The following is a 24,888-nucleotide window of genomic DNA, read 5'->3' on the forward strand; positions in this document are numbered from 1 at the left end:
CGACCGACGTGTTCGTCAAGGGGGCCAAAAGAATCAATTTTCCCTTTGCTCGTGGGCTCTTTTGTTACCCTGGGCTTCCACTTCTTTGCCATCACGTGTTATTGTCATCCTTACCGGAACAGTTGAATGGTTTTATTTACTGTTGTTACTTTTTTTTTTCCCCCTTCTCCCTCCAACACATTTTCCCTTCCTCTTTCTCACTCACATTCCCTTTTATGTGTCTTTGGCCAGTGTCTGAGCTGCCGCCAGGGGAAGTTGCGGGATGAGAGCTAATCCCGCCAAGTTGATTAGGCCGCGGCTAGCTTTTACGCCAGCGAGCCAAAGGTCACAACATTGTGGGGAGAGCGATGGAGCTTCCTGACACAGGCCATCCAACGTTGACTCGATCACTTTCAGCACATGTCTGTTAGGAGGGCTAATCGAAAGGTGCGAGTGGAGAGAGGAAATGAGGAAAGTGCTAGTCAAGAAAAGAGTCGCTCTAAAATGCAGTCAAACTTTTCCGCGCTTTATCACCCCAATTGCAAACTATTATACCCGTAAACATACAAAAATGTACAACAGGCACGTTGGCCTTTAGATATTTCCTTTGACTTTCATTGGTCTATAGTTTGCGCAATGACAAGACTTTATTCATAGCGTATAATATAAGTCTGTGACTCATTTCATCATCTAACTTCTCCCCGAATCCCCGACTAACAAGCTCGACGTCCGGCAGTTAAAAGTGACCTCGGTTCTGTTGTAAAACGCCGATCGGAATTGTGCTTCATTTATGCGTTGTGCTTTTAATGAACTTGAGCGAGCGAGTGAAAAGTACGCTACAGATGGAGGCCCATTTCAAACCTGCTGTCTGTTTCAAGCGCTGGTGTGGAGCCCAGAACCCGGATGATAAACAGACATTATCTTCTTTTCTTTGAGACATCTGACAACGACATAGCCACTTGCTTCGCTAACATGGGAATTTATTATTTTAATTAAAAAAAATCATTTGTTTTTTCAATATTAGTTGAAATAAAAGAAATAAAACCTGGGCGTTTGAACATGCAGCAGCATTTGTTTGTGTTCCAATAAAACAAAATACACTTTCACAAACTGAAACGTGCTCGGCAATAAATAGGATAGCGATAAAAAACAAAACAAAAACATAACACCGAGTCCGCTCCAAACAGCTATTTACACGGGACACACAATCAGGCCTGTTTTGAAGATGGCACAGGAGGGGAGGACAAAGCGGGTTGTTAAAATCAGCAGTGTTGATTCTAGAGCACAGACGTTTGGACCAGTCTATAACATTTTATCCCCTTGCGATTTTTCCCCTCTGAAATGAAAGTATGTCAGATTGAACGCTTATTTAATGTGTTGCCATTGTAAGACATCTGGATGTGTTAATGGCTCAGGAGCAGGCAGGAGGCAGTTTATGGAGTTGGGGGATGAGCGGCTGGTCTGATCGAGGGGGGGGGAGCCCGTACCGTCATGCACACACATGCATACGCATCGCTACATTAAAAGGATTGATGTTTTTACGCAAACGCATTATCACCATATACACTCCTTATTTATTAGACTTTTAGTGTTAATTATTCTGCATATAAAAGAAAAAAAAAATGAAAAAAACTCTCCTTGGTCATGACAAAGACAAATATTATGATTGTATTGTGATTGTATAAATCTTTCCCTAAATGTTTTGAGTCACAACTGTGTGTTGTTAGCCATGGGAAATAGCTGTGCACACACACACACTGATATATCACTGTGCGGCCTACATCTGCCTTCTATCTTCTCAAGATAGACAAACCATGTGAGGAGCAACTGTGATGCGGATTCTTGGTCCTCCAATTGCATGTTTAAGATGGTGGCCATGTGTTTGGGTTACTTTCAAGTATGCGTGTGTGTGTGTATGTACAGTCTTGCGGCAAAAAATCTCCCAGTAGTTGTTTTACGGATACCCAGCCGTAAATCTTTGCACACACTTGCTGGCAAGTTGAGTGTTACAAAGATTTATTGGCAATATAAAAGCAACGTGCATCAAATGCATAGCTAGCTTATCGCTAAAGTTTAGTAGAATATGTGCTCTTTTTACCACATTGGATGGATTTATTGTCTGTAATAGCTGTCTCGGCTTTTCCACTTATGCAATGTACTTGTGTCCCTTCAGTATTGAACAGCATCTGGCGGAGCTGCAGGCCAAAATGGGAGACTCGCGTAGCGCCGAACGTCCGCCCAGCCCGACCGAATGCCTGCAGTGGTTCGATGTTAAAACGCTCAGCAACGTCAGCACGGGACATCGGGAACTCATGGATTTCTTCACTTGCTTGGTGATCATAACACTGGCCAAGTTTAGAGCATGTCCATGTTGTGCTTTTATGACAACCCGTTTATCGTTTGTCTTTTAAAGCAAGACTACCTGAGGTCAAAAGAGGAAGGAAGAGAAGACGCCACGCTGCAGCTCTTACTCAACCTCTCATCCCAGAGAGGTGTCTGCTTCCCTTGCATCCCATCTTCATCCTTGTCTTTCGCTCATCAACTCCTCGCCCCTCCCTTTCCCTCGATACATACAATCAAAGATGACTCGCCGTCCGAGGTAGTACATTTTCTCGCCACCATGAGTTGATTTGTAAATTGATTTCAATATTTTCTTTGTTCGGCTAAGATCCAAGTAGCGTGGGAAGATGTCCGCCTTCAGCTCCGCTGCTATCTGTTGGAGCGGCTGTCTACGGAAAGCGCAGCGACTCGCCGAGTACCTTCCTTGTCCATCGCGCAACGAGTCCACCGCCTGGAGCAGTTGTGCTTTCTGTACCCCGAGTGTGAAGTTCTCACTCATTACCAGGTATCGGCTATTTCTGACCTTTGCTTTGGAATCCTTATCACGTGATTATTTGCCCGCCAGGAGTCTTTAAATAATAATGAAATTAAAATTAACTCGGTGTAAATGTATCTCGAGCAGCGTATTGTAGTTTGTTTTGTCTTTATCCATCCAGGGACTAAGAGGCCAAGCCATGCTGGCTCTTCTCCACTCCGCCATGTCCTCCAGTCCAGCCGGTGTAACCGGCTTCGACCGAGTGACCGCGGCCTTCCGCTCGGTGGTCCCGGCTCTCACGCAGGCCCTCACCGAAGACCTCCATGTCCTTCCGAGAATCGTGGCGCCGCAAGCCATCTTGGGCTTCCTAAATGCATCCTATCTCCGGCCCGTGGCGAGTGAATTGTCCTCCCTGCTTGAGAGAGAGTGCGATACAGCGTTGAGGGACAACACAATGCTCGGCAGCAAGATCAAAAGATCCAAGTCTCGAGCAACGGTTGGTAAGTCCTGTCTCTTGATTAATGAATTTGTTTCTATCTCCATTGTTTGCTTCCTGTTTTGAGATATTTATTTGAATGTGCTGCTGCACATTTTTTTACCGCCATTGTTAAGGTTTCGAAATGTATTTTCTTCATCTTCACTTTTCCATTACATTCCAGCCAAGAACCTTGAAGGTGATTGTCAGTAACTATTCCCATTGTAATTGATTTCCTCCTTCCTATTTGACTCAGTCTGCTCTCTTCGCCAAGAAAGAGTGGTGCAGCACCTCTCGGGGTCAAGGCTCCGGTAGTACACAAATGAGAAAATAACCCCGAACCATTTTCCCCCCTTTCCGAGTAGTGTTACAGGACAGAAAGAGCGGGAACAAAGAGTTGCTGCGTTAGTTCTCGTCACCGATTTTTGCGCGGGAGAAAAATCAGACTGTCACTGTGACATTGACACTGATGTCGTAGCCCGAGACGAAAGAAAAGTGTACTTTTAATAGTTAATCCCCCCCTGCATATTCCTTTTGTTTGTTTCATATTGACTTATTTAGGACTTGCTGACGCTACGGCTACGCCACGAAAAAAAAAAGAAAAAAACGTGAGCCATTGTTTACTTTTTCAAAAATTGTGCACATGTCAGTTTCCCTGTGGAACAGCGCGAAAAGCGTCTTTACATCTGCCATTCTTGGATAAACACGCCGGCAGCCTCGCCTCGCCTTTTCCCTCTCTCTTTGGTTCTCGCCTTCTCCTCTGCTTAAACGTGAGATGAGAGGAGGCAGCCGAGATAATTGGCCATGCGTCAGTCGGCCCGTTTGATCACGTAACGTAGCCCAGGCTACACACCTACGTGCCGCTCAACAAACCGTCAAATGTAGCACCGGAGGCAGAACACGGCTCCAAAGGGAACCAGAGACCTGTGTTGTGCAGTTTTGCTTGTGCTCAGTTGAGGTGTTTGTCTGCGACATAGCTTTGAGGGCTACAGCTGGGATTACATTTTGTGTAATCACCCCCCCTCCCAAAAAAAAAAATCCTGATAACCCCCCCGTGTCACCACCCAAACGCCCGTGGCTCTTATTGAGCCCCAGTTTAGAACAGCAATGCGTAATCTGCTTTCACACTTTACTGTTTATACTGTATGCTACGCCCATAATTGTCAAGACAATTACGGTGAGGGTAACACAAAATGATTCTATTTTCATAAGCATCCGGTGACTCTTTAGATCTCATTGTCCTCCCCCTGCTGCGTTATTGTCGGTTCCTGCCGGGGAGGCAGGCGGTAGGTATATTTTGATAAGAGCCATGCCTGGGAGACTCTTGCGCTTCCCGGGGGAGCGGCGTTGTCTGTAGCATCAGCCACTGTCAAACCACCCAACCATTTAATAGCATTCAACAGCAAGATCTGCCATCTCTTTTTAACCCGACTGCCTCAAAGGCAGACGCTGACATTGTACCGAGACAGATGTGAAGACGGGCTGCTCGGGCTTTAAGTTTTACTTGCACACTTCCCCGAGTCTGCCTATGCCCTTTCATGAGTAGAAAAATGAAAATCGTCCATATTCTGGAGTGATATTTATGATAAATATGTCCGGAGTTAGTCTATTTTGTCACAGGTGTGCATCTGAATCCGAAACTCTTTGTTTGTGTGTTAAATTTTCAGTTTTGTTTCAACAAAATGTGTGCAAGGTTAATATTTTACTGAATTTTTTAATCAGAGATGCAAAGAAAATGTTCCTGATGTTTTTTTGCTCTGATTCTGAATCTACTCTATTTTTTTCTCTAGCACATCAGTTTTAAAAAAATAAAATAATAATAATACATTGTAATTTATTATATCAGTTTAAAGAATGAAGTATAGAAAATAATTCTTAAAAATGGTATTCATACTGTAGATATAAGAATGAGGACTTAAATGACACTATACAAAATAAATAAAATTTAAAAAAATATTGTGATCATAGATTTTCCTGTACAAAGGGATAAATAAAATGACTTTATTTGTCCATCCCTGAGAGCAGTGGCATGCTCAAAAGCTATTTATGGTGTCTCTGGACAAAATTTGATTATATAGGTGGACAAGTATAAGTGCAGGTAGGCATCCGGTCACCAAATGCAGCTTCTTGCTGTGTTGGCTTATTTAGAAAATTGCCCAATTGAAAACCATTTTATATCTTTAAAAAATATATACAGTCATTCAATTCCCAATTGGCATTCCACTATGCATGAACATCAAACATTTTCTGTGCAACTTCTCCTCATGCACACATCTCATTTATTCCTTAACAATGGTCCACCGGGGGAGAGGAGCAACTTTTAAAATTCTGTTCAAACGCTTTCCAACCCCATTTTGATAGCACTGATTTAAATTCCACTTTCACTAATTTCCCTCTATGACGATGTTAGCAGCTCCCTATAGAAAAAAAACGAATCGAGTTTGAACCTGTACAACGAGCGCATTCATCCCCAGCATATAGTCCCCCACCTGCCTTGCCCTTTGTCGCTCTTTGAACTCTTTCTCAGCAGCCTATTCAGTGGGGAAAGAGGTTGCGTCGTGACGTGAGGAAGCTCGGCGGAGCCGCTGCCTGGTGCTTGTGGGGATTGAGGCTACTTGGGAATGGCGTTTGTTAATATTTAATAAGAGCAGCTCCTCACTAGATCATATCTCCGCCTGAGTTTATACACACTGTCAGCCGGGGGGGACGTGCAACCGCATCCTGCCATGTAATTACGGGCGAGGAAAAAGGTGGCGGTTGTGTTGACGGAGGGCAATTTCTAGGCGCACCTGAGCATGTGTGTGCGCGTTATAGATGTTTGTCTATCCTGGTAGGCCGGTTTTGCAAAGTTGAGTGAAATCAAAGAAAATGATCTTTCTCAACCTGTATTATGTCTGCCATTTATTTTTTGCACTCCATGTGGTCACAATGGGCTTTTATGCATTACTTTTGAAAACCCTCAAGGATATGAGCACTTTCCTCGGTACCCTCTATTGAGAGAGCAATGACAAAAATGACTAGCTTATCAAGAGCGGCCCACACGTTGTGATAAAGAGTCTATCTGGTGCACAGAAGACTTGAAAATAATAATGCAAGCAAGGGCACAAAGCAACTACTTTTAAATAAAATGCTCCTCTAGCGGAAAAGTGCAAATCCTCCGCGTGCTGCTTGCTTAAGTCGAGTAGGAGTCATTGACGATCCCATCTCACCACAAAGAGAAACAAGGGCAGGAAAAAAAAGCCGATACCATTCACAAATATTCCCCTGTCGCTCTAAACCATTATAACAATTTCTCCCCCACACACAAGGCGACTTAATATAAATATCAAATATTGTACCCTTCTTTGAAGGACAGGTAGCTCCCTGCTGCGGCCTCGGTGGCCAGAGCCCCAAGGACGGACCACCAGGGCTTGGGATGCTGTGTTTACGTGCCAGCATCCTTATTTGGGAATCACAGTAGGACGCCTCCCATAATAAGGCTGTCTGAGAGAGCAGTGGGCCGAAACTGACAGAGAGGAGCGCGGCTGTCACAGGGCCTAGCGGGCCGCATCGTACTCAAACACCTCCGCTTGGGACCTTGTAATATGATTGCGCAAGGTTGGCTACTCAGCAGGACACCACAAAGGTGCCAAAAGCCAAACATGGATTTTGTAGCCACTTTTAGTCTTCCAATATGCCTATCCAACCAAACTCAGCCATAACACGCATGTGCGCCGTTGTGGGAGTGAGCACAACCAGCTTCAATTTGGAAGGTTGGACTTTATTGTAGTGTATTCATCAAATATACACCAAAACTTTGTGTTATCAATTTATTTACGTACCCTCTGCAGTACAGCTTGCATCTGTGAAGAAATTTATGTTATACGTAATGCACCTTGACCTTTTATTGTGCATGATGGGATAAAATTCACTGGCCTTTTGAGGTTCTTCTGCCTCATTGAATTAAACCTGCCCTAGAAATCACCTGTAAAGTGTTTGCGTCACACGCCCATTTGCCCAATGTGCTGGATATATAAAAGCTAGCGGATAAGAGCAGGGCTTCACACCAAAGTCCCGGTGGTCCGATTTACGCATCCAAAAGGCAGAATGGGAGGAAGCAAAAAAAAAAAAAAAATGGGGAAGCGATAGTGAGACGCTATAGCTGGAGAGAAATTAAATCAGTGGCCAAATTATTGCACGATTGCCCATTCCCCAAAGACTTGGGTATCATTTGGTTGAAAGTGTCTCATAATTGGTTTTCGGCCATGTCAGACACTCGCAATTCCCTTACTAATGGCTGTGTTAGGAACAACTGGGCCTCCTGGGTCAGAGCAGGACAGAAAAGAAGCAGACGGCAAAAAAGCATACCCGCCTCCTTTCTCCCCCTCGGATAAATGGGAGCGAAAAGAGGGATGCGGGGATGGAGAGCGACGCCAAGAAGGAGAGTGTGTTGTGAGCTAAGAGGAAATGAAGTGGCAATAAGTGCAGCCAAAGGGGAAATGCTCTTCATCGTGAGTTTAATACATCAGTCTGGGGATTTGGCAGCCCGCCACACAGCAATTGTTTACCTTTTTGCTCACTGGTTGCATCTGCTCTGTTTTGTAAACGGCATTAAACTATTCGCCCGTAAACACCGGAATCAATAACAACTGCTAAGGGAATTCCCTTTTTCCCTGCTTCTCTCCTTCCTTCTCTTTCCGTCTTTCCACCACCTGCCCCACACTCTCTCTCTCTCTCTCTCTCCATTCCGTCTGTGCTCGCTGCCAGTCAAGAGCAGTTTGTGTGTTTGTGTGATCGTGTGTGTGCCCGTGGTGCACGCTATGGAGCTACCCACAGGAGAGGCAGACGGGAGGAAGACTGATGGCTGGCCAAAAATACCTGCTCTGTTTGTTTGTTTGTTCCGTTTGCGTTACATCGTTGTCATTGTTAAAAGCTACAAACCGAGACCGGACGCGCACAAACGCACACACGCTCTCACCTCAGCACATACTGACTATTATACGTCAGCTTCTCTTGTGATATATCGGATAATACGAGCTAACATTGATTTTTGTCTGGAAGAACATCATCGCATGGTACGGATGATCTGTTTTATTTCAAAATATTTTTTTTTTTGCCGGCTTTCAGCACCGGCCGTCCCTCATTGATTGTTGCCGCCCTGACCTTTAGCTGAACCCTTCAACCCGCTCGTGCCCCGAGTCATTCGGCGACTCGCCGTGTCGTATGACACACCTGGGTGCTTTTAAGCACACCCTCTCCATCAAGCCGCTTTGAGAGCTTCCATTTGCCCTCACTGTTGTGACAAAGGTATAATGAGCTTTAGATGGCGGTGTACTAGACGGCTATGGCTGTAGGGCTATTTGGCTGGCAAGACAACAATAAATACTGATACAGCTGGAGGAGAGGAGGGGAAAGGGGCCCTGTTAAACATCAAGGTCATGGCCAAGTGGAGTATTATGTGAGGATGCTAAATGGACTCCGATGCTGGCAACCAAAATGATGCCCTAGAAAAGGTGATGACCAGCATAAGGATGAAGTGCTGGTTGAAAAAGACGCTACGCTCTGATTAGCGGTCGGGCTTGGGAAGTCATTTCGGAGAATCCGACCACTCCATCCGCAACGTGTCCCTGCCTCATCCATTTTGGAGTGTTTACACCGAAGCTCCGAGGTGGCGTGTCGGTGTCTTCGCAAATAGACACGGTCGGTGTTGCGTGCATGATTGTGCGAGATGGAACCGTGAGTGTCAGCCGGGTCACGCGGCATTGTCCCACCGGACCCCATTACGGAAGAGTTGCCGAGCGGCATGCAGTTTAATTGCACGTACACACCAATGCGACCGCGCACCAAATAATCATTCCGGTATTCACGCACCATTTCGTACATGCCTGCACACACACGTGCACATAAATAGATATGTACGCTAACAATTTGCAGAAACAGCAACAAACTCGAGGTCAGGCTATATTCCATGGCGGCCACAGTCTGGTTCCAGTATGGCAATTATAATCCAAGAGTGACATGTGCAAATGTGTGCCAAAGTGTCCTCTCTAAATTAAGTTATTCAAAATGACCAGCTTTACACAGTGTGCCCACAAACCCTCACAAACATAATCTCATAATCACCCAGACATCGAGAGCGGGTCAAACCTCAAACGTGATTAAGAGACGATTCCCTGCGGACACTGTGTTGTCAGATTTTGTTTAACAATATGGCAAAATGACATTAAAATCCAGGGGCTATGATGTCACAATTATCACCCCCCCTCCCTTCCTCTCAATCATCACAGCATGTTTACGAGTCAAGGCTAACGCTGAGCTCCTCCATTCCCAGATGCCTTTGCAATGGAGCTCATTTAGGCAAACACAAAGTATTTGTGCATGTGTCGGGAGTATGGCAACACATTTCCCCGCCACCCATTCTCCCCGCTTAATGCGGAACATCCCCCGGGTGATGTGTTTGGCAGCCTCCAAAATGGGAAATCCATATTTGCCAAAAGGGGTCATTTTCGGGTTAGGGAGAAAAAAAGTTTTGTACCAAGAGAGATGGATGCGCACGTGTGACTTGTAGGGGGTGCCGAGTTTTGCATATTCTCACTGTCTCTTTGTTTATGCGGTGCATTGGGAAAACATGAATGGGTCGATATTTATAAGAGGTGTCGTGCTAGGCGAGGCTGCGGGTTGTGGGTGTTTTCTGATGAGCGCATGTCAGAAACCTACTTTCATGAAATTGTTTATTCTTGACTGAACTGTAAACTTTAGCGCGGCTCTCAACTTCGCCGTATCTGTGTCACTCAAACATCCACAAACATTTCATTCTCTCCACAGCGCCGATGGAAGTTCCGGTGAAAAGTCGGAGCTTCAGTTTGACCGCCCACCAGTTGAAGGCCTTAACCCGGCTGGCCTGCACGCTGCTGGCCTACGAGAGCAACGTCAAAGAGATGGTCAACAACGTGATTTTCGTGAATTGCACAGGGGAGGCTCCCTGTGTCAAAGGTAATGTTACATATCATTTATGATAAGAGGAAAAGTTTGCATAATTCCAAAGGAAATGTGTTCAATGTTAGCCACTGATCACAAGTGTAGAAATGCCGCCATTTTATAAAAACATTTCTGTTGCACGCCGCCATGACGGTAAAGACCCCCACCTGCCCCCATTTTCAGACTAGCAGTTTTGGCTCATTAGTGGTCCTCAAAACATTTGAAATGTAATTTAAAGGGCCAACACAATAGGACCATATCCACCTTCCAATGAAAAACAAAATTAAATAACTCAACCTTTGCATGTAATGTTTCGATTCAAATTATTGGCATTTAATGAGTTGATATCGATACCAAAAATATATTTTCAATTCAAAAGTTAACCCTACAATTTGAAAAAGAAGTCAGTCATAAAAAAAAAACATACTTTTTTTCCCCTCCAAATAATATCTTTCTCATTTGTCTGGCTCATGACAACTAGCATGAATGAACATTATCGGACCCCTACAGAATCGGAGTAGAACATTATCGACCACAATAAGACTCTTTTTATTTATAGCCGTAGAATTGTAAAATGACTCTCCCTATTATTGACATTAAAGCTGGAGCAAGTTCATTCATCAGCCTTGGCAGAGGTCCGTCCGGGCTCTACCGAGTGCCATTCTAGCTGTCGAGAAAGAATTTACTTTAGCTTCAAGTTTCCCCTTTATTATCCTTTCTCCGTTGAACTCTCCGATCATAGAAATAACGGAGAGCTTTTTGGTGCGTGTCATAATTTCCATAAAGGTTACATTTATAAAAACAAGACTTGCAGAAAGGCTCAATTTACTGAGAGGTAAACAGCCTTTAAAGGCCAGTTATCCAAGTCATTAATTCCAGGCAATCAAATGGCTTAATTACCAGAAATTCATTAAACGGGCTTAAAGGTCAAAAAGTGATGTGCTGGCTGCTTCCTCCTTCTTCCGTTCCGTGCACTCGTGTTCGCTTAAATTGCCTCGCCTGGGGTCTCACTCTTTGCCTACTGATTAGGATCCTCTGGCCTTGATGTGCATGCTTTTTAATTGCAAGCCAACCCAACCCAACCCAGCATCTTGTACTCTTGTCTCACGTCACCCCCCCCCATAATATCCCCTCCCGGAATTACCCCTTCCAGACTGCAGTTTATGCCATCTGGGTTGAATCGGTTTCTAAACCCTGAAAATTAGACTTGTAACGGCATCACCATTAGCCTTTACCACCTGTTCCCCCCCCCACTCCTCCCCACCTCCTCCTATTCACTGATACTCTCATCTTATTTTGACTAGTAGGTCAACAGCAGAGAATTGTGAAATTACAGAATTACAGTTGCTTTCATGTTCCACCATGGGAATAAGTCATAACGATCATGCAGTAGATCATTAGTAGAGCACAGACTTCTTTAAATGGGTCATCCGATGATGGCATCATATGGACTCTGACTTTTTTTTCATTTTTATTCCATATAGGCATCTTGAAAAAAGCTAAAGAGGAGTCAGATGTGACAGGATTAAGCAGGACATTCACAACACCAACAATTCACACATCAGAGGTGAGCTCCGTTCTCCTTAGAACCTAAAAGGACTCATCACTAAAACCACTCGGAAGCGGGAAGATGACAGATTTGCTCTTTTGAAGGTTCTGGAGTTTGATTGGAGGTCAGCCTTTAGCGGACTGGTCCCTCATATGGCTCACTGTGTCAAAGTGGTGCTGGATGATGTTTGTAGCAAGAGTCTTCAGCAGGAGGAAGCCCTTCATTCCTTGCCTCACTACTCAGTCTCGCTGGAAAGTTTAAGTGGACGCAGGAGCATCCACGACAGCAACATAAATGTCACTGATGACGACTACTCACCGAGAGACACTCCGTGCATGGTAGCTAAGGTATGCCAGAAAAATTGGAACAGCTCTCATTGTGAGTGTCAAAATTTGTCCGGGCAACTTCATTACATGTAGGTCAACGTTTTATAGATTAGAGATGTTCAGGACAAAGGTTATACATGCATGCATTTGCATTCAAAAACACAGACGGACAGGCAGCTGAGACCACTCTGGTTGCGATGGTATACTGGCTCATAAATAATGAATTTATAATTAATAAACATTTCAAGGCTCAAACCATGCAAATCACCTTCAGTTTTGGAATAATTATAACATTCATTTTGATAAAGGACTCCCCCAAAAAAATCTCACTTTTTTTTTTAGTTTGGGCCTCTTTAGAACAAATTCATAATCTTGACTTCTTTTCTTTGTGGCTCCTTGGAATTTGCCTGCTAATGGCAAAAGGAAGCACATTAGATAGTATTTAATTCCCTGCAATAAAAGAGAGGATTGCGTAATAGTTAAAAAAAAAAGGAAGATATGTCTTCATTTGGCAAATAGTTGGCGCCGCAGGACTGCAACATTCAAAATAATGATAGTTGAATTGTTTCATTCTAATCCTGCCGATAAAAGCAGCTTTGTATCAAGTGTATTAACTTTGTTCCAAACGTTTCTTTTTTTCTCAGTGAATGGCATGATTTTTTTTATTTTTTTTTATTGAGGATCCCTTGATCCATTTCAATAATGTATCATAAACCTGAATTAAAAAAGACCCGACTAATCCGTTCTACCTCGATTGTTAGCATGCACTTAATTGTTTTTGTAACGCAAGGCTGAAAAGTAGACGGTCACATTCTTTAATTTGTGAGTTTGACGTTCAATCTCTTCAACTCAAGTGTCCTCGCACTGAGTGCAATTGTGTGACTCGCATCATTGTAAAAGTGCTTTTAAGTACACCCGAAGATAGCAATCTCCTCAAAATGCAGCTTTTATTTATTTTTTTTGCTTCCCCAAATGTTTGTGGTTTAACCGTCATTGCCTTCACTTTCCCTTCAGTTTTGTATTCCAGTGGTGGACGAGCTGGATGCCTTGCTACCGCTAGCAACCGCCTGCAAGGACAGCTCTCTCCTGGAGGTTCCATCAAGCTTCGTGGAGGCATGCAGCCGGGCAGCGTTAGCCGTGCTGGAACGTTTAGAGCAGAGAGCCCTGGAAGTCCCGTCTTCTCTCCCACTCAAGAACCTGCCTGCTCTGTTAGCCACTTGTATTTACGTACTCCATCGATTGGAAGGCTACCACGCGCGGCTGAAGGACTCAACTTCTACTTTAGCCAAAGTGTAAGTCGGCGTGCATCTACCGCGGGGTTTGAAAGAAAATGAGTGACAAGTGGTAATGACGCCCATATTGCGTCTACATCTGGTGACTTTTTATGCCTCATAATAGCTCCTTAACCTCCGCCCTCCATATATCCCCTCCAAAGGCATCATGCTTGCCCTCCACGCTCTTGTTTTTCCACCTCTGGCCCCATACACCCCTCCTCCGACACTTGGCCTGTTCCCCTTCTGGGTCGTAAAATACTTTTCCTCTCCTCACCAGTCGTTCCCTTTTTCCAAGCTTCCTGCACCCCCCGCCGTTAAACTCTCACCTCTTTCTGGAAAGTATCAAGGCAGGCAGATTTAAAGGAGACAATATGTCAGAGTGAACTTTAAGAATAAATCACGTTTTTCATGATTGTTCAAGTGCCGCAGTTTACACGAGTGTTTTTGTCGTCTTTTCCTTTCTACCCCAGCCACTTGAGTTTGCTGCCTGTCCAGAAGTACCAGCAAAGCGTCGAGGCCTTGAAGGACCAACTGAGCAGCTATTGTATCCAAGTTTGTTCCACCTGTGTGCTTCAGGATGCCGAGAGCCACCACTGGGCTGACCCCAAACCGTTTTATGAGGTAAACTCAACACAGGAAAAATACACGATGCAAAAATTAGAGAAGCTGTGATTGAATAAATGTTTGAAGATAAAAACAAATGTTTGTAAAGTGTGCAAAATAAATAGAGTTAACAATTCTTAAAAAAGTACGTTCAAATAGATCTGCGAGTAGTATCCTAATTATTTATTATTTACTTATTGTTTGGCCTCATTCAGAATCTGGCAAGTTTCAATTTAAAGGATGCCGCAAAAAAAAAGTGAAATAAAATTGCTAAATATTTGAAGCTGAATTTATATTTACTCGTCTTGCATTAAAACAGAAAAAAATGAATTTTCATTTTTTTTTGTAACTTTATGTTCCACTCTTTCTTTTATTCATATCAATGTTAAAAGTAAAGTCGTCTGTACGTTGCCGTGCGACTCGTAGGATTTTCGGAACCCTCTGGAGCTTTCCCGCGTCTTCTTTTCATTTTCCCGTTCATTCCCGGCTCCCCTTTCTGAGCGAACCTCCTACTATGAACTTCCTGAGAACATCTGTGGCTTCCATGCTACCCCAGGGGCTCCGGGGGCTCAGCTGTCTGAAGTCTGCAGTCTACAGTGGGACTGTCTGGAAAGTAGCAAAAGGGCCCCTGTGACTTGGCCTCCTACCTTCATGCCCTCAAACCAATGGAGAGCTGGCTCGCCTCTTTGCTTCTATCCGCTGCTTTTGCCTCTTTGTTCCCGCCCGCCTCTCCGGGTCAACGGTGTCGGGCAGACCTGCTGTGCGCAGGTGTGCGTTTTTGTTCAAGCACCCCTGCGCCTATTTGTGCAGATGAGGCCATATGTGTGTGTGCGAAGATGGATGCATCAAATTTCTCTCTCCGTGCCTTGGCTCTTTCTCCAACTCCCACACTTTTTCTTGTCCTAGAGAAACTTATCGACATGTGGATGAATAATCGGCGAGAAAATATTTCATGTGATATATTAACAGCATGTGTACAGAAAAATACCGGGGGGGGGTTAAGTGGAGCCAGAATGCAAAACTTCTACATCTACATTCACATATGCTTCTCGATCCTGGCGTCTGGATTTGTTCTCTCAAGTCCACAGGCATAGGATGGCCGCTTAATCCCGGACGTTGAGTCCGGTCACGCTCCCATCAAACGCAGATCCCTAAATGACTCGCTCCTGGGAGGAAAAAGAGAGAGAAGACGTAAAATATGAGATCGATGAAGTGAAGTGGGAAGAAAATGAGCAAGGTACTAACCTGAGGAAGTGGAGCGCTTTTGACAGTTTGTCAGTATGGTGAGCCATGTGTCATACAATGGCTTATTGTTGGACCATAAAGATGAGGAGGCTCCTCTTTGGCCTTGCTCTCAGAGAAGGTTTCAATCCCCCCCCCCTCCTTCCAACACATGAGTGTAATGTGTTCTCCAGTTCTGGACTAAAGCCCCAATGGGACAAGAAACCAGGTGGCCCGACCACTAAGACGTTCACCTTTCTTCTGCTTTCCCTCACTCTTACTTCACCTTTTTGTTTTTTTTTGTGGGTGTCACTCACTGTCCGTGAACATTTTGACAAAATAGCTTCATCTCGTAACCTCCTTTTACCTCCCACAGGGTGAACGCTGCTCCTTCTCAGTGCAGATGTGGTTCTACTTCCTGTGTGGTCTCCGTAGTGATCTGTGGGCCGTCCTCCCGCCACGGTTAGCCAAAGAGTTGCTGGGACAGGTTCTGTCGGAAACACTACGGGTGCTGGTGCAGAGATACGCCAGGGCCCGACCTTCATATAAGAGACACCTGCAGATAAGGTACTTCTAGACAGAATGATATATCTGGACCGTCCTTTACACATTCCTTTCCTACAAGATGTGACATCACAGCAGTGCTGCTGTTTGTGGAGCATCTATTGTGGAGCGTGTGCGAAGGTCCCGAGTCCTTGCTTCGCCGCGACCCGTCATCGGCAGTCACCATAATAGCGGGTGGATCCGACTGGCCCTACCAGATCCATAGCTTGTGCGAACAACTCCTGACGGTCCTCGTCATCGGCACGGCGCCGCTAACGTTGTTGTACAGGTTTGCGCGTCGCTTAACGTTAGCTGTCGAAACGATGTTGTTCACAGTTAATGTTCGAACTTTGTCTTTTTCAGAACATTTATGGATAACGATGAGTCGCAGCAGTTGAACAAGCCTGTGCTCCATTGGCTAAATGCTCTGGAACCAAACATCTACACAGAACAAGTCATACAGTATGTATTGAATGCAACGCCGTAATCAATCGTAATCCGACAAGAACAATTCACAACCCCGTTTCTTGTATGTGTACATGTGATCATCCCTACACGTGTGTCTGGTTACTTGTGTGACCTCCAAGGTGCAGTCAATCACTCACCCTTGACTCCCCCCCTCCTCCCCTGTAATCTCCCTCACAGCCAGAGGTGATGTCACTGCTCGCTGATGGCGCACAAATCAAACGAACCCCCGCACTTGTGCTCCAATGTACTGGCGAGCGGGAATTAGTTTACTTTTATGACCTCTTTATTTTTTTGCTCCCACCTCTTTGCTTTGCATGCAACGGCGCCAGTGGGGCCTGGTGGTGGCTTGAAGCCAGACCTACAACATACTGGATCGGGGCTTGGAGGCCAAATATTACCTTAGCCCATAAAATAGAATAAAGAAAAACACTGTAATGATTATTAAATGAAACGATCATAAAATCACAAAGCACACGAACAAACCATCCAGACCGACATGCTTTAAACAAATCGCAGTAGTGAAAGTTTAATTCTTTTGTTGACCACACTCGAAACTCAAAACACAAATTATTTCCAGCCCCATCAAAACAACCTAACAAAAGGTTTAGTTAAAACGCACTCTAAAATACTGTTCTGTAAAAATAAAAAAAGCATCACAACAATATGATTAAATACAAAATAGTAAACATTTTTGTATTACAATTAATTTGTTGTGATGCCGTTCAGAAATGTGTGACCTGGCCACTTAGGGCAGTATGATAGGGTCATGCAGACACAAGTAAAAAGAACTTCACAAATAATTTTAAGTGACTCAACACTTTCAGTAATCCAAGGTGTTTTTTCATCAAGGATAAAAAAAAAAATATTGATTGGTGTCTGTCTACTTGTTTTCCTGCACAGCTTGTGTTCCAATGTCTTGCTAACTTTGGCAACATCTCCTGTCCATCTGTCCGTCTCTCTCATTCACTCTAAGCGTGTGCGCGTGTGCATGTGTGTGAGATTCCACAATCCGACCAGATTTATCAGTGCAGTTAAAAGAGGATTTCTTCTGGATTTGCGGCCGCACTGACATCATAAATTGCTCTGTCAGACGGAGGCATAGTTTGCCTCCGTCAAGCAGCGGGGTGCACCGCGCCGTAGCTTTCCCCCTCTCAAATAGAATGCTTAATTTCTGTGTAGACGTCCCCCGTGAAGCCTCCCGCCTCCTTGCGCCTCAGACAAACTCCGTCCATGCCTTCCATTAGGTTTTATTGAGATGTATAAAGTAGCATGGCGGCGCACGCACATTCACACACGTCCTCGCACTAGCGCGCATACACACTGAGTGGTGTACACACACACACACATGCACGTTTGCACACGCCGAGGATACGGCTCATTACCCACAGCTGGCTGCAGCCTCTTGGTTATACAAAAGATGTAGGAGGGGGGTGTATATTCATGTATTTGGCTGTCTCCCAAATGTTAATTTGCTTTTAGCCGGCCACGATTAGAGCTAATTCCTTCCCGGTGCACATTGTGAATACAAGCGAGAGTGAAGACATTTGCTGAGTCGACAGAGGGACACTGAAGGATCTTAACCTTGTTGCGGGGATTTAAATCACGGCCGTACCTTGAAAGTTGAAAGCAATTGGGTTCAGAACTTTGGGTGTTTGGGTTCTGAAGCAACTTTTTATCACGTATTATAAAACAAAAATAGTTTATTATTTAAAGTTATTGATATATTCTTGAGATATATATATATATATATATATATATATATATATATATATATATATATATATATATATATATATATATATATATAAAAATAATGAATTTATTTACTTTAAAATATCATTGAGTAAACAGTCCTCCAGTCAATTACTTAAGGTAGTAGAAAAAAAAAATCTAATAATTGAGTGACATATAAATTGGTCATTCAAGCACGTCTTCTATTGTAACTCGGAGGAATTTAATTTCACATACAATGGCCGCCTGGTCTATATGAAGCTATGAAACTACTTTCTTCCATTCAAGCACATATTTGATTTCTGTCTGTCTCATCCACCATATTGAAGCATATTCCCTCCTTTGTTGTTTCTTACCTGACACTGCAGAACTGTCAACTTGTTTTTCCATCCCTCCCCTCTCAGAGACGGCCTTGTGGGCCAGGAAGCCTCTGAATGTCAGCTCCGGCTGCTGACCTCTGACCCTGGAAGCAATCCCAGGTTGCTACTGCGAATGCTACTTCACAGAGACTGCCACCTGCCCCGTACGCTCCTGCAAAACTCTTGTAAGTCATGTCCACGTGACCTTTTACAGACATTGCTATGCACACACACAACTTTGAAACAATATGTTTTAAGATTTAAGATTCTTTCATCTCCCCCTCGCCTCCAAATTCATTTTTCTCAACAGAATCTAAATCATTTGGTGCATGTTACCTAACTCCGTAACGAAGCTCTTAACTTTTACAGACATTAAACGATCTCCCTCTCATTTTATTAGGTCATCATTATCATCATCCTTGCCATCATCATCATCATCCTCACCTCGGTCATCAGCGCCACTAAATCAATAGAGTGCAGTAATAAACACTCAACAGACCCAAGCAGTGCACATATGCTGACCTTTAAAGATTTTGCATTCCTCCTCCTCTCCCTTTGTACCGGCAACAGTCTAACCTTTAAAGACTGTTGTGCGCTCGCACATTAATTCCCATTATCGTGACCTCATTAATAACAACTCTCGCCGCGCCGTTCTCCGGGCCGACCCGGCGAGTCTGGCTCCGAGGCGCTGGGATGCCTCGGCGCCGTATATCAACGCTAGAAGCGCTGACTCTTGCATGTTATCGCAGTGACGGCCTAATTAAGCGAGAAGCGGGAAGACGGCGCCTTGACTGAAAGCTTGCACTCTCGTAAGCATCTGCGGTAGCTTTGCGCGGGGATACAAATTGGAGACAAATGAGGAGAAAAATCAGCAGAAGGTGTCATCCAAGTGTTAGGTCAACACACCCTGTCAGCGTCTTCATTGTGTGCTCTCTTGACACTTGTATTCAGTTTGTTTCTTTAAAAGTCTTACTTATCTTTTTGTATGGGGACACAGGGGATCATGTTTGAGTAATTGGTTGTATTCATGCTATTTATTTTTTCCGTTACTGCAGTTTGCAATGAGCACTGCTTTTACCTGCTTCAAGACGGAATAGGAAAGTCCTCGGTGACAAGTCGAATAAATAAAATAAAATGAAATAACTTTTTTTTTAAATAATTTAAAATGTAATTAGATAAATATAATAAAATGAAACAACTTTTTTATTTAAACAATAATTTAAAGTGTAATTAAATAAAATAAATATAATACAATACAATTAAATTAAAACTTTCCCCCTAAAATTATCTGCTGTGCCCCGCTTTGTTCTCAATCCCGTTTCCTCGGACCGTCACGGTCACAAGACTGATACCCGGAACGTTTTCTCCTTGAGGCCCAATTACCAGACAGGCAGAGAACAAGATAGTGGCACAAACCACCTAATAGACTGATTATAGGTCGGCTCGGTTCAACACTTAAGAAGTGTGTTAGATGTATGATTGTGGAAGAGAGGGGAACAAGTGAGTGACATCGCAGAGAAGAAATCATTTCTCATTTAGATCTTCCGTGGTGATGTTAATGTTACATTTTCGTTCAAAATCATTTCAAATTCATCCAAAGTAAGCCACATTACAGCACACTTGTTCACCGTAACCATGGCAACATTGTTTGGCGTCAACCGCCACACACTCCAGCTCACCTTTGACCCTAATAAGGACCAGTGTGATAGAAATGAATGGCCGCCTATCATTTGAAATCAAAAAGTTCACCGGTATTCAACTAATTGCAGCGCTTTACTTTTTTATGCGCGATCTCCCGAGGCTCCCGACGGCAGTGTTTCACACCCTATTCAAATAGCTGTCAACTCTGACAGACCGCTGGATATCTGCCACCTCTGGAGCAACGGGCCTCTGCTCAGCAACCCCTGTCAACTTAGCACACACACACACGATATCGGCAGCGCGTATAGACATGGATAGTCGTTGGACACACACCTCCGTCAGCCTCGTGCTTCGACAGCTAGCCCAGAAGGACACCCTGTCAAAACCTCTTCCCTTTCACTTCCCGTCTCCATGTGCTGTATATCCCACAGCCGGGGGGCTTTGAAATCTGCTTCTCTTTTTTTTTTTTTTTGTACCCTCACAACCATCGAACACAGATGTGAGTTTTTCCCTTCCCTTTCTAATCCACAATACCTTTTGTTCGTCCATTCTGTTAACACATGTCAGAGTGAGCCTTGAAATTTTGCAATGTTTTTATTTTCTCGTGGAAGGAAAACAAAATTGAAATGATCTGAATGATGTGTAGCATACACTGCCTGCTACAATGAGCTGTTTTTGTCTGGATATTTTTCCTTTCAAAATATGAATAGAATAAAACAAACCGTCGTCCTTGTATCAGTTGTTGTCATTTTTAATAGCTGTCGTCTATGCTATGTTTACATTGTGTATGAACTACAAAATTAAGCAATAATATTATATTTTCTATGGCTGGCTGTTAATTACCATCAGTATAAAACAATTTCATTTGTATTTTATATTGTATCTTAGAGTCTTCATATAGTCGTTCCAGAATTTAAAAAAAAAAAGAGAATAATCTCTTTGAGTCAATTGATTTTCAATGGATTATAAATCTCCCCTTATTCTCTCCTCTCCTGATTTACTATCATTTCTTTTCTTTCCAGATTTTTGCCAAGAAAGTCAACCAGACATACCCGCACAGGAACGCAAAGCCGGCGATGCCTTTGTCGTTGCGCTTTTCAACATTTGTACCTGGCTGAGTGACACCCCCAAGGCCTTAACTCAGATCCTTCAACCATACCTGGAGAGTTTGCATGTATGGCAACATCTCTACACTCTGGCAGGTAAAGTAGCCTCCAGCCATTGAATAAAATGAATGACTTTCTTCCACAAGGTCTTGTCTTTATTATCGCCATGTGAATGCTTCTATATGTCATTTCTAAAGGCTCCCGCTGTAGTTCTGCGCTCTCCGTCAAAGCTGCATTTCACTCTCCAGCCCGTATAAAAAGACACCGAAGGCCGAGACTTGACCGCATCATTTTAAATGTCAAACACTTTAAAGCTTTGCTGTCTGTTAGGAATATTTAGATATTATATATAAGTGCGATTGTCAAGATAGAAAATGATTTTTAATCTGAACTATATTTTATATAATAAATACATTTTTTTAAGTGCGATTGTCAAGGTAGAAAATGCTTTTTATTATGAAACCAAAATGAGTGATTTGTTTCTTTTTGGAGATTTTTGGTCTGACAGTGGGAATAAATTAAAACCAGATTTGCTCAATGTCCTCATTTATTCCCACAGGCTGGTTAGTTTAATTGTTGGATTGTACCAAATCTTTCATATACCAGCTAGTCAGGAAGGGAAGGTTCGTAAATCAGACAGAGAAGTTTCACTACTTCTCCACTTATATCACACATCACGCGTCGTAGTAGCGAGCGGTTTCAAATCGATACCCGAGTCGATACAATAACGCTGGGTGCAAAGTGGCAAAACCAAGTGACTTTGAAAAATAGGTCTAGGTCTCACCTGCCTGGGCGTAGTGCCTCGTCAAACAGCTATATCATTTTGTGTTCCGCTCCAGTCTTTTTCTGTGGGTCTGAGGTCGCACATTTGTTAGACGTCCCATAAGATTTCACAGCGCTTCCAATACCGCCAGCATACTTTATCTGTCCCGTAGCCTTTGCTTCTACGGCGGCAGCTACGGGAAATTTATGGCCGCCATACAACTTCATGCGGTGGCTTCGCAAGCCATCAATACGAGCCGGATATGAAAGGGCAGAGCGACGGAAGACGGACTGTACGGCACCTTGAGAGGGTACTAAGACTTTCACCGTCGGCCCAATGAAATTGATTGAAAACATCTGAATGGGGCCGGTTATTACTTGCTTTATTACAGACATTTTAGCTGAATATATCAGCAATCTAATCCCTATATTTGACATTTATGTCAAAAGTAAAGTTGTGACATGATAAGAAAGTGGACTGTCCCAATGGACTCACAAGACTTGTCTGTAATGTCAGCATAGCATGAGTCCAAGGTGGAATTCACCCCGGGCGTCAAATTTTGGGTGGGGGTGCTAAATTTCAAGAGAGGAAAGAAGAAAGCTATCGTTATAGAAGTTGTAGTGGTCGTAAATATTCCAAATCTGCAGCAGCATTTCATTTTTTATGCATGTTTTTGAAATGCGGGAGGAAGCCGGAGTACCCGGAGAAAACCCACCCAGGCACCTTCATATTCTGTATTTTTAAAATTTTATTTATTTACCGGCCACATGTACCTTTAAATAATGTCATTTTCTTCTTTTGCCAGACACAACTCAGAAAGTGCCGGTCGTGGTGGATCGTATCAGACTAATAGTCACCAAGTCTACCAACACCATTCTGACTCACCTGGTTACCATGGTAACAGACTGGCATGCCACAGAGGAGAGAAGTGAAGCCTCGAAAATTGTTCCGGAAAGTGTCTTGGCTAAAGTGCCCAAAAGCTGGAACTATGTACCAGTGGAAGTACGAGCAAAGGAGACTGGGAAGGGAGACGCTTCGTCGAAGAGTAAGCAAATCAAACGGTTTTATTTCCGCATTTGTGCATTTATGAGTGCCACACATGTATGATTAACACCATGCTTATAATATATATATATTTCTTGCAGCTGTCACATCCCTCATCATTCAAGCCATGTCCTTCATCTTCACCAACCTGCCGCTGGCTGTAGCGTCCTTGCCCCTCCCCATCCGCTATCTCTTCCAAACGGCAGAGAAACATCTTTCCGAGCATGCCCGGCAACTACGCTCAGTGGGCCTGTTGCTCTGGTCCTTGTTGAACTGCCTGATTCACAATCTCTGGGACTCGCACACACTTGAGGAAATCAGTGGGCTAGCCTTGAACTGTCAGGTCAAGGATCGCCTGGGCCTGTTGGCTGAGTGTCTGCAAGCTTCAATCGGGATTCAACAGAAGGTAAAGAATAAGATCAGAATAGACATAATGAAGGTCCAGAGTGGATAAATATATTATGACTTTGCTGAGGTTGTTCAGGGCAACCTGACCTCCGTTGAGATTGAGCCACGTGTACTTTGTGTGTGTTCCGTCCGTACGGCAGGGTGTACCCAAAAGCACGGTGCATAAGGTGCTGCAGGCTCTGGAGGAAAAAAGACCAAAGTGGATCAACGTGCAGCTGCAGAAGGCCCGCAAACTCTGCATAAACAGGTGAGGGGTCAACTTGGAGGTATTTAAACAGAGGTCAAGGTCAAAATGGCGTTAGCGTTCTCTAATGCGAACGTGTTCATACATCCCAGACAGTGCAATCCATCACTCGGCTTGGAGATGTTGAATATTCAATGGGGGTTGCATTGTATTCATATAATTTGATTGAATACATGATTTTTCTACAAGATGTTGGATGTCTGATGTATTAAAACTAAAATTGTTGTTGAGGCCTGGTAGTCAATGAAAGGGGCGGGCCAACAGACATATTTGACATTTAGGGAATTCAGCGGGAACTTCAAGGTCGGTCGTAATCCTGACTGCTGTTCATTCTAAAGCGCAGTCAATGTTAGCACAAAAAAAAAATTATGTTCCCGCTAGAAAGCATTTGAAAGGTCAGAAAAAGCCTACAAAAACATCTGAACTTTCTTTGGGTTAAAAAGTGGCTGGTTTATTTTGAACACAGCCACCTTAAGTTTGAAAAACCTTTTGTGTCGGTTTTTTATTTTGACTTCCACTCTTTGTTTTCAATTGATTTGTACAGGTTAGAGATGGAATGGTGGAAAACGTTTTGAAATGATTTGGGTTGATCAAATTTGTTCATACTACCAAAACCTTGCATTTGAACTTTTTATACTCACCACTGTCCTTTTAGAACAAGCCTCGTGTGGTTCTTGGGGGCACCAAATTGGTGCACCTTAACTTTTTACCTCTACACATTCTAGCCAAAATGATTTTATTTATGTTCATTTTGTTTGTTTTGGTTTGGTTTGGTTCATTCTGAACTAACAAATTATATCCACCACATGCAAAAAAAATAAAAATAATGTGTGCACGCATGTGTGCATTATGTGCCATAATTAATATGAATTAATTACACATTATTATTATTATTGCATTAACAAAAAAAGAGGAACAAATAAATAAAAATAATATGTGCACACGTGTGTGTGCGTACATGCATGTGTTGCTGTGTGAAGAGGAAGAGTGATTATGCGTCACTTGGCCTGTCTGAGGCATTCAGTAAGATCATTACTATTCATTAAACTAACCTTCACAGGGAAGTGACGCCCGCCTTGTAAACACTTGCAATACAATGTCCGAATAAGAGACATCCTGTGCGTGTGGCGACTTGACTCCTCACGTCGGAAACCGCACTCACACATAAACACACTCGTTTAAAACGGCCTTTCAAAAAAACTGATGCCCTCCCAACCCTTTGCCCGCGTTTCCTTTACTGTCTTAACCCCGCCCCCTCCCGTAGACATCCACCTTGTCTTTGCAAAGTAATTTGTAGAGGAGAAGATTATTGTTCTCCATCATGGTGACCCTGGCTGGGCTGACGGGATGCATACACAGATGAAGATGAATGCAGTTATTCC

General features: G+C 43.6%; 1 protein-coding gene across 3 annotated transcripts in view; it reads left to right on the plus strand.

Moving 5' to 3' along the window:
• Positions 1 to 24,888, plus strand: part of kiaa0825 (KIAA0825 ortholog) — a 74,582-nt gene that overhangs the window by 4,869 nt on the left and 44,825 nt on the right. For all 3 annotated transcript variants that reach the window (XM_088375497.1, XM_088375499.1, XM_088375498.1), the window contains exons 3-19: positions 2,153 to 2,312; positions 2,393 to 2,578; positions 2,648 to 2,824; positions 2,976 to 3,294; positions 10,074 to 10,241; positions 11,711 to 11,793; positions 11,880 to 12,122; positions 13,116 to 13,393; positions 13,846 to 13,996; positions 15,576 to 15,766; positions 15,825 to 16,031; positions 16,106 to 16,204; positions 18,346 to 18,485; positions 20,964 to 21,143; positions 22,616 to 22,855; positions 22,956 to 23,260; positions 23,403 to 23,509. In XM_088375497.1, the coding sequence (XP_088231623.1) occupies positions 2,153 to 2,312; positions 2,393 to 2,578; positions 2,648 to 2,824; positions 2,976 to 3,294; positions 10,074 to 10,241; positions 11,711 to 11,793; positions 11,880 to 12,122; positions 13,116 to 13,393; positions 13,846 to 13,996; positions 15,576 to 15,766; positions 15,825 to 16,031; positions 16,106 to 16,204; positions 18,346 to 18,485; positions 20,964 to 21,143; positions 22,616 to 22,855; positions 22,956 to 23,260; positions 23,403 to 23,509 (3,234 nt within the window). The remainder of the gene's footprint in view (positions 1 to 2,152; positions 2,313 to 2,392; positions 2,579 to 2,647; positions 2,825 to 2,975; positions 3,295 to 10,073; positions 10,242 to 11,710; positions 11,794 to 11,879; positions 12,123 to 13,115; positions 13,394 to 13,845; positions 13,997 to 15,575; positions 15,767 to 15,824; positions 16,032 to 16,105; positions 16,205 to 18,345; positions 18,486 to 20,963; positions 21,144 to 22,615; positions 22,856 to 22,955; positions 23,261 to 23,402; positions 23,510 to 24,888) is intronic.

This window comes from Syngnathus floridae, chromosome 5 (assembly GCF_059516105.1).
Source record: "Syngnathus floridae isolate MCC-2025c chromosome 5, RoL_Sflo_1.0, whole genome shotgun sequence".
Classification (NCBI taxonomy): domain Eukaryota; kingdom Metazoa; phylum Chordata; class Actinopteri; order Syngnathiformes; family Syngnathidae; genus Syngnathus; species Syngnathus floridae.